Here is a 9,725-nt window from a genome sequence, read left to right as displayed (position 1 = left end):
AGAATTGCGACATGGGTCTTTGTATTTGAAGCTACATCAGAAAGCTTTGGTTAGTAATCAAGTATTTATCGAGGACATTTCGTTTGCTAGTAATGTATCTCAATGATTTTAGAATATCTGGCGATCGAAGACGGTTTTCTTTTCGTTGCGTGAAATATGTTCTGATTCTGAGGTACTCGTGACAATCAGAGTGTATTGATTTAAGATGAAACCCAGGAGCATGAATACTTTAAATAACAAAACAGAGGGCCTGGGAAACATAAATAAGATTCACAGCCGGGCTCCCTGGCTTTATGTACGTTCACGCCGCTTTCTAAATATGGTTTCCAGGGACAACTGTTCAGTGTTTACATTCATTTACGAGCTGACGGAGCCTGAGACGCTGGGCCCATTCAAAAAATTCAAACGATAATAGACCCAACTTTCATGTTGGAACACTTAAATCAAACACTTTTTTTAAGTGCTATTATTTAAAATGCAATTATGTCAGCTCCAAATGCATCATAACTTGATGCACATGGCTTGATGAACATGACTGATTTTCACACATTTACACACGCCGTTAAACATTGGATTCTGGAGCACCAAACATGCTCAAACTAACAATGCTGGACGGGTATTTTGTGATACTGGCCATCAGATGTTACCCAGAAGGATAACATCTGATGGCCCCCGATGACCAAAGTAATAATATCACAACAATAGCACTTTCAACTTGCAAAATACATATTTTATTGCCTGTTTATATATTGTACGGTTATTTTATTGCCTATCTGTATACTTTATATATATTGTCTATTTTGGACAGTTTTATATTTGTATTGTTTTCCCAGGACTACAGATGGAAATTAGCTATGAGCTACAATCTGGTACAAAGATTTGCCTCTGTGCTTAATGTAATTGTACACTGTCCCAATAAACTTCTAAACAAACAAACAAACTTGTGTCAGCAATCATTATGGGTAAAAATGCAAATTATACAATCTTTCAATCCCATCGCATTTATCGTATTATTCCGGTGCAGCCGTGTTTTCTCGGCCCAGCTGGGGCACCGGGCCCACAATGAAATGTGGCCTCAACTTGACCTCCCGGATGTCACCAGCATTAATATCCACCATTACGGTTTCCTTCTGGATGGTGTGTAATGTGATGTGTAATGTGATGTAACACACGCCGCCCTCTCATTGCCGAGCATTGGCTGGCTTGAGGTTTTTTTTACGGCTCCCTGCTAAAGACCTTTTAATGCATTTATGTCACTGGACTATATTTAACGCACCACAAGGAGGGAAGATAAAGGCAGCGAAACATTGGAAAGATAAAAACTTAGATGGTTTGAATCTCGCCGTAGACGAAGGATGATATGTCGAAATACATTGCATGTATTAAAGGCTGTATTTTGATTAAAATGTAAAGGATGAGCCATATCAGCCATTCTTTTGAGGTTTTCTTTTTGCAGTATCTAAATATTAGTCATTTGTATGCGGTTTGCCAACTCTCTCTCCATTTCAATATACAAACTACTAATATTCACTACCCCTGGTCAGCCTTCCCCCTCCAATATCCCCCCAGCCCTACTTTAAAATAATGATTTAATGATCACATAGGAAAAGAAACGTGAGCTGGGCATTGGGCTTTTTTGGATTCAAACAACATGAACAGTTCCTGGAAGTTGTAATTACCCTTATTTCAATTGTCGTTGCGAAAGAACAGAAAAGAGAACAAAAGCCTAACTACCCTTATTTCAATGGTCGTTGCAAAAGAACAGAAAAGAGAACAAAAGCCAAAGCGGGTCTGAAAAGGCAGCCGCTAAACATGAGGAGTTTGTCAGGAGGAGCAACAGGAGCGTTCAGAGACCAAAATACATCCTGGCACGACACGATCCCTCCCATGCTCGGGTAGCGGAATTAAATTGCGGTTCTGGACAAGTAGTATTTGTTTTACCTGGCCGTACTGCGCAGAGACCGCGCCGTTATGTTGACTACTGTGTCAACTGGGTCAGGGTTGGTTACTAATGCAAATAGCTGTTCTAACTCATTGAACTGTGTCTGCTATAAATGTTGTGTTTTGCCTAATTTCAATTCGAGGGGGAGGTGGAAAAAAGAATTTCAAGTGTGTCAATATTTAGTGGAAAGGATGACAGGGCTTATTGTGCCAAAGTTACTTTCACTTGAGAATTAAGGGTAAAAACAGGAAGCACTTGAGACACGGAACTTGATGTTCCTGTATTATCTCACAAATATGATATGTTTGGAATTGTTTTAAGTAATAGTTGTACTCCCTTTAAGACCCTTTCCTGCCTTCGTCGTGTCAGACAGAGGCCAGAGATTATCTGTTAACCCCACGTCTCCCCCTGGTGGTAGAAAATGAGTAGCACTGCTTCATCGGATTGATTTCTCTGTGACACACACACACACGCGCACACACACTTCCTAAAAAGCGCCGACATCAAAACATTTAATGTTTTGATATTTGAGCAATACAGCAATAAAAGGGATGACTAATTCTTCTATAAAAAGACATTTTATTCTGACTACAAAATTTCATTGCACTATCAATATTTTACACATATTTGCACAATCAATGTATTAATAAGTCTGAAACCTGGACCTGGACAATCAAAAAAAAGACAGATAGATAGATATTTTATCTAGATAGATAGATAGATAGATAAAGACAGGCTATTGGGGCAAATAAAGGGTTCAAATAAATCAATAATAATATGAATAATAAAAAATTGTTGTATGTCTATTTGAGATCTTATGATTGGGTGAACCTCGCCTTTCACCAAATAACAGCTGAGATGGGTTCCAGCGCCCTCACAATCCTGAGAGGAGGAGATGAACATTCAAGCAAGTTTGTGCCAACTGAAGTCACCCAAAAGGAATATTTTAAAAATAATTGAACAACTATCACATCATAAACAACAGCCGAAGTTATTTTGGTATACTACCAAGCCCCCATAAAATTACCTAAGTTATGAAATTGCTAAAAGGTGCTTCTATTATAGCAGCATTAAATCTGCCTGTAAACAATCAACACTTCCCTGCTCCACACCTGTAATGACCTCGGCATCAGTCTGCAAGACTAGCAGAACCAGATCTAGGGCTCTTCTCCAAGCTGCCCACTTTACACTGGAGTTATCGTAGATTTTCACAGATGCGGCTTGGTCACACATCCCGGTCCGGATCAGAGGACTATCTTCCGCAGATCCCAAGACAAGCTGTGAGAAATTTGCAGAAATGTCTTGACTTCCGTTGAAGTCCTGCAGTTGTTGCCTCACCGCAGTCCTGGCAGTGTGGTTGGAACTCCCTCTGACGTTAACCATCACGGCTGATATGTAATCTATAAAACTCTCTGCCAGCAGATGCAGAATTGCACCCTTATAAGGGTTTGCTGCAGTTCCTGTTTTGGTCTCACCGTGGTTGTCCTGGCACTCTGCTTGCTTCTGAAGACGATGAACACACAGCATCTCCGTCACTGCCGCACCAGGCAGGAGGGATTTGTCTTTAAGCGCATGATGTAGGCGATAAGCACAAGCCCAAAACTGGTCCTCCAGCGCCTGCAGCGTGCAGTGCAGAGGGCTGGTGATGACGACTGTGACCAGCAAGCTGTTCCCCCCGGTGGAGAGATTCACAGCTGTTACTGGTGTCTGGCCATTGTTCTTGAAGTCCCTCCATATGACAACCTTAACTCCAGTGCCGACACAATGCTTGCTTAACTGCGTGGCATAAGTCACCACAACGGCCCCGGTGGCGCTCGCAAATTCCTTTAAAACACAAATCTTGACTTTTTCCACCAAGAGTATCCGATGTCTGCAGCACCTGTGTATCAGATCCTCGCCAACAACCCCGCTGACCAGGACCAGGTTCACGTCCAGCTTCAACAGAAGTGTCAAGACCTTCTCCGTCCACTCCTCCTCCTTGCTTAAACCCGACAGACCTGACAGATCACACACACGCCGCACACCTGTGAGCCTGTTGAAGCCAAGATGGCGATATGTGTGCGATAAATCTCCGTGAATAAGAGCCGTGTTGAGATGCTGGTGATGCAGGTGATGTGCAACTGAAGCCTGTTCCGAATGTAACAGAACAACGCAGCCCGGAGAAACGTGAGCCTGTTCCTCCGGTAAACCAGGAAGCACGCATGTCACCACTTTAGTAACATCGAATTTGGAAAAGGCGGCATCTTGCTGATTAGCTTTTGACTGAATACGCGCAGCTTCAATTACTAATGTCATTGATTTTTTGCACCCGTGGCTCAAACACCCAGCAATCTCTTCAATGTTGGGCTGATTTAACCGCGGCCGACCTATGGTGTGCACGCTTTTGGGCCTGGTCTCGCAAAAATGTCGACTTAGTCTTATTTTCCTTTGCCCACTGATGCCGACAGACTTGTGGCTGACTTTCCTTGTCTCGTGTGAATCAGTCACCGCAACGTTGGGTATCGGCGACCGGTGAAAGGCGAGGGAATCTTCAGCCGTTGTGGCGCAGCTAACTGACGGCTCCACGCAGAGAGTCTCAATTGAAACACAGCATTCCCGGCAAACGTCCGAGCAAACATCCATCCCTTCGGACAAAGCTGTGATGATGAGCGGTACTGGGATTCCCCTGTGGAGGCACTCCAGAGCAACACGGCTCCACACTCCTGCCAGAAACAGCAAGCATCCCGACCCAGTGTGATAATTCCTCTGGTGCGACTGGAGAGTCTCAAGGACCAGCTGGCCCACCCCGCAGGTCAACTCCAGGTTCTCAAACACTCGGATGCACGAGCCCGCAAGAGTGGACTCCCCGCTTGCCTCGTCCTGGATGAACTTAAACTTTTTATTGGGGCCCAAAGAGGAAGATGCGGCCTGTGCCAATGCTGACAGTTTCTGCAAACCAACATGTTGGCGCTGATTTATGACTGTGCTTCTTAGCATCACTTGATGAGCCTACACAGTAAAAGGAAAGGGTTTAAATCTGTTCTATAACAAGTTAAACATTACTTTTTTTTTTACGTGGTAAAAGACGATAAGCCACAGGATAACATCAAGTCATTGTAATTCCTCTTTCTAATCAGGATCCTTTGACGAGTATTTAGAATCCAAAACGTCAACGTTGAAAATCTTTAACTTTACAGTTCCCCCCCCAATTTTTTTTTTTTCAGTGACTGGTATCTACTATTCATATTTGCATATTTGTGGTTTGAGATGTTCTAGAATTTTTATTAATTTAATGACTAATTTCAAAGTCAAATCCTGCTTGTCTTTCTAACAAGTGATTTAGAGGAAAACAAATCTAGCTTATCAATGATCCAGAAGTAGATAATTGCGGTCTTGAATAGAAAGAAAGGATGAACCACTATGCATCAGAATACATGGTTAGTGTAAAAGGTGAGAGCACACAGGTACTAATAAAAGGCAATAAATTATTCAAGTTATTGAATTAAGTCAAGCATTGCAAAATATAATATAAAAAATGGTTCAGGTATAAATGACCATCGATGATCATCGATGACTTATTTGAGTATGAAAAGTCAAGGAGAGAGACGGCTGGTTTTGATGAACATAACGTGTTGACAAATGAATGCCAGATACAATTTCATTTAAGGGAAAATATTTGAAAAATAATAAATGCCATAAGTCTTTCACGTCTGCAAAATGTTAAATATAAAGGGGTCGTTTGTATTCTAACCAGCAGTTGCAAGGCAGAGTGTACAGTCAACATACTGCGTATTATTGTAGCTGTATTATTAGCGCTGCACGGTGGTAATTGGTAACTGGACACTTAGCTCAGGTAGCTTTCGTACATCGGTAAATAATTCTCCCAGTATTGCTTAGAAGAACGGTCTACGAGGTTTGTGGTTAGTTTCACATCATCCGTAACAGAAAGGAAATCATCAGAGTAAAACCAGAAATGTAGATAACAATTCAACGGATTTGTTTCGATTCGATCCCAGAACACAACACGCTATGGTCGCTAATTTGCCAATGTTTGAAAGACGTAGAAAACTTACTTCAAGTCAACGTTCGACCACTGCCTTCTACGGTTATATTCTCCTTAGAAATTCAAGGAAGAGCGAAATAATATGTTTGAAACTTAATTAGAGGTTCACACGTTATTCCACTCCCGTTGCCCAGCTGTCCAGCAAGGATGATTAGGTTTTGCGCATGCGTTAGTTCCGTGGTTGCCTGGAGACCGGAAGGGAGCTCAACAGTTGGTGGACTCGGTGGTAGCCCACCCGAATGATCCTACGATTGGCTAATGACATCGCGTCATAGCATTTCGCGGTTTTCTATTGGTTAACTTTCTTGTCGGTGAGCTGAGAAACTCGCTGCCGTTGTCGAGTCCTTTGTTGACATACGGTTACCAAACATTCACACTCCTAGTAGGAACTCTTGTGGCGGACTCGTTAATATGGTAAATACTGAAAAACCGAAATACAATTATTCACATGACCACAAATTGCAGTCACTCATCAAATTGCCGTGAAAACTTGAGAAGTAATTCGACTAACTTCAGCTTTAAAGTATTAGTTTCGCTCGTGAGCAACAGCATGGAAGCTAATGTTAGCTAGTCCTATGGTAACGTATATCAAGTGACTGATGTGGACTACGATTCTCTGCGATGCACACTTTTCGTTTGCAGGAAAGACAATCAACTTTTTGTTTTTTGAAAAGGCTTCAGGCTACCGAAAATCAACTGCTTCGGCCAGCCAGAGGAAAAAAGCAGGACCCAAAATCGAGTTGACCGAAGAGCAAAAGCAAGAAATTAAAGAAGCTTTCGACCTGTTCGACACTGATGGCACTGGCACGATTGATGTGAAAGAGTTAAAGGTAGCTCTGAAGAATTGCTTCTTTGAAAACATGTATTATGAGCTGTGAACGTTACAGGTCCTGTTGCATCTTTGTGCTCTAGGTTGCAATGCGAGCACTGGGGTTTGAACCAAAGAAAGAAGAAATTAAGAAAATGATTGCAGACATTGATAAAGAAGGTTCTGGAACAATCGACTTCAGCGACTTCCTCAATATGATGACTCAAAAAATGGTGAGATGTTATGACAAATATGTAGCATAGAAATGACCTGGACAACTATAGATGGAAAGAATCGTGAAAATGTTGCAAAAACTTAAATTTATGTTTCTCTAAGAAAGGGTCTGGGATGAAGGGATCACCTAAACTTTCAAAAGAATGCTCTAACATAGTTTGGAAGCCCCATCTGTGCCTCCCCCTGACCCAAAACCAAAACAGAAAATCACAATAAATCACTTGACGGTTAATTGCTTTGTCACATTTTTATTCGTTTTCAATAGAGTGAAAAAGACTCCAAAGAAGAAATCCTGAAGGCGTTCCGACTGTTCGACGATGACTGCACAGGAAAGATCTCCTTCAAAAATCTGAAGCGGGTTGCCAAGGAGCTGGGAGAAAACCTCAGTGATGTAGAATTACAGGTAAAATAGTTCATTTGTAGTGTGATTCCACAAGTTGCTTGGTGTTTTTTTTTTGTCAAAACCCTAATAACATTTCTATTTTCATCATGCACGCCAGAATTTAAATATGAACCACCATTTCCGGAAAAGACTACTAAACAACCTGTTTTACATTCACTGCCTTCACCCCTCAACTTTGATATTCCCAGATTGCATTAAAATAATCCTTTTAATTCATCTGATGGTGATGATGATGATCCAAGGAAACTCATTGTTTCTCCATTTTTTGGCTCATGGCAGGTGACATCCACAAAATGGCATACTCAGAGTCACTGTTGTTATTTTAATATTTTCTTTTGTGTCATCCCCTTTGTGACATCACCCCACCCCACCCCCTCACACACACACTCACACACACTTTAAACCAGGGGTCTTCAACATGGTGCCTGTCTCAAATCCCACGAGCGTGTTCTACAAGCAGCTCACCATAGCGCCAATTACCATCTAATGTTTTTGTTGCTATTCTTTTTCAATCACACTTGCACATGTATTAATATAATATTTAATCTTTTAAAGAAACGTAGCATGTCATATAAGATCATGAAAGATTTGAACGTGTAGACGATCTTCCAAAGAGACCTCGTAGAGTCGGGCACATTTTCTATGTTACAGCTGTATGCTGACGAACAGAATCATCTGCTGCCATTTAACCCATTTTAACACAAGTATTTGGGCGTCTGATGAGCTGCACGTTTTATGCACTTTATGAATGGTTGTTCGTATAGGGGACATTATTGGTGGCCAAAAGACATCAAAACAGACAAAAACCAGGGGTTCAGCATGCACCTTATCAGAATCAAATTGCTAGTTGCAGATTTGGTGATAAGTTCAACATGTGATAAGAGTTTTTAAAATCTGAAAAGTTGACTTGTGTGTCACATAATTGACAATTTGTACAAACATGGTGCAATGGCATACATGGTTTGTTAAAAATTGTTCATGGCTCGTAAAAATGGGACATTGTGATTTCCTTGGAATGTTGTAGAAGTGATCATTAAAATATGTAAATATTTGATGAGTTCCGTTGCATATTGATATTTATCTCTTTGTTAAATCACTGTTGATAATTATTGTGAGAAATCATTAACATGTTCAGTGCCTTCGCAAAGAGGAATAACCTTTATTGCCAGATTCAGTTATACATAGAGCACAACATTAGCAACATTTGACCACTGCGTTTAAACCATAATGGATGAACCATGAGCAGAAGGCAGCCAAGGAGTAGCGCCAGGTGAGCAGTTAGGATTTCAGTGTCTTGATCAAAAACACTTGGACTGGCTAGGAGGAACACAAGAAGCAACATACCATTTGTTCAAACTTTTTGTTTTCTGACTGCCCATTTCTTAGTAAGAACCATAGAAAGGTTGATTCCTGCCAATTATTAATGGTTTGCTGAGGCGTGATGTAAAATTATGGATTATGCCTGTGTCTGCTGGTCACCAAATGCCATGAGTGGGAATCAAATCGCTGACACGGGTTTTCTCATTGTTTCAGGAAATGATTGACGAGGCTGACCGGGACGGGGATGGTGAGGTCAATGAGCAGGAGTTTTTGCGAATAATGAAAAAAACTAACCTCTATTGAACATTTTTTGTTCCCGGGACCAGTTAAAGTTTAATCACAGATTGTGTCAAGATGTATTTATACAGTAGGTTTTAAGAACGGATTTGATCAGTTTGTAAATATATATTTTTAAAATCTTTTCTACGGTGTAAGAAATAAACAGGTTTCAATCACAGTTCCTTTGTCCGGTTTTGCTTAAAGATTAACCTGATTGATCAACCAGGTAAGTAGACTTTTTCAAAAATGACTCGATGTACAAGTTGTGTAAATTTGATCACATCTCGCTGCTTGATTCGCCTCGGCCGAGCACAAGAAACACAGTCGCAATCGAACAGCCCAGCGTTTGCACTGTAAACATAAATGAGTGGCGCGATCTAAAGATGAGTAACTCAGTAAGAATAACTCTCACTTCCAACTTGTCGTTACTGCAAGATTTGTGCACAACGCTCAGCAGCATGTGATCGTCTCATAGGAAAGACGCTCCTACTGATTCAATGTGATACATAGCGGAAGCCTTACTTGGGTCCAAACACCATACCCTGCTAAAATAAACAGGATATTGTAGTGACGTGTTTTTCCGAGCTGCTGGATGGCCGTTGATTATTTTGAGGATGCCTGCCAATGATAGTGAAAGGTTTTACCCATTTCAGACTGATAGGAAAATATGAATGTTGTATCCATTAAAAAAGTACAT

At 41.1% G+C, this 9,725-nt stretch overlaps 2 protein-coding genes across 2 annotated transcripts; one reads left to right on the top strand and one right to left on the bottom strand.

Moving 5' to 3' along the window:
- Positions 1-2,551: 2,551 nt before the first annotated feature.
- Positions 2,552-6,125, bottom strand: bbs12 (Bardet-Biedl syndrome 12). The gene is made up of 2 exons (XM_086158220.1): positions 5,995-6,125; positions 2,552-4,930 (listed from the first exon to the last, which is right to left on the bottom strand). The coding sequence occupies exon 2, from the start codon at positions 4,916-4,918 to the stop codon at positions 3,002-3,004; it is 1,917 nt and encodes a 638-aa protein (XP_086014346.1). The 5' UTR covers positions 4,919-4,930; positions 5,995-6,125; the 3' UTR covers positions 2,552-3,001.
- Positions 6,126-6,328: 203 nt separating this feature from the next.
- Positions 6,329-9,206, top strand: cetn4 (centrin 4). Its single transcript, XM_086158533.1, has 5 exons — positions 6,329-6,398; positions 6,659-6,814; positions 6,897-7,025; positions 7,292-7,429; positions 8,963-9,206. Exons 1-5 carry the CDS (start codon positions 6,396-6,398, stop codon positions 9,050-9,052), a joined length of 516 nt encoding a protein of 171 aa, XP_086014659.1. The 5' UTR covers positions 6,329-6,395; the 3' UTR covers positions 9,053-9,206.
- The last annotated feature ends 519 nt before the right edge of the window (positions 9,207-9,725 follow it).

This window comes from Fistularia commersonii, chromosome 13 (assembly GCF_037954325.1).
Source record: "Fistularia commersonii isolate RoL2024-O1a breed Wild chromosome 13, RoL_Fcom_v1.0, whole genome shotgun sequence".
In the NCBI taxonomy this organism is placed as follows: Eukaryota; Metazoa; Chordata; class Actinopteri; order Syngnathiformes; family Fistulariidae; genus Fistularia; species Fistularia commersonii.
Note: the sequence above shows the minus strand (reverse complement) of the source record. Positions and strands in the feature narration are given on the sequence as shown.

Excerpts from the sequence above, each read along its gene's own strand:
- cetn4 (XM_086158533.1), top strand. Across the intron at positions 6,815-6,896 it reads TTGATGTGAAAGAGTTAAAG|GTTGCAATGCGAGCACTGGG; the intron begins GTAGCTCTGAAG and ends TTTGTGCTCTAG. Across the intron at positions 7,026-7,291 it reads ATATGATGACTCAAAAAATG|AGTGAAAAAGACTCCAAAGA; the intron begins GTGAGATGTTAT and ends CGTTTTCAATAG.
- bbs12 (XM_086158220.1), bottom strand. The coding sequence starts at position 4,918 with ATGCTAAGAAGCACAGTCATAAATCAGCGCCAACATGTTGGTTTGCAG.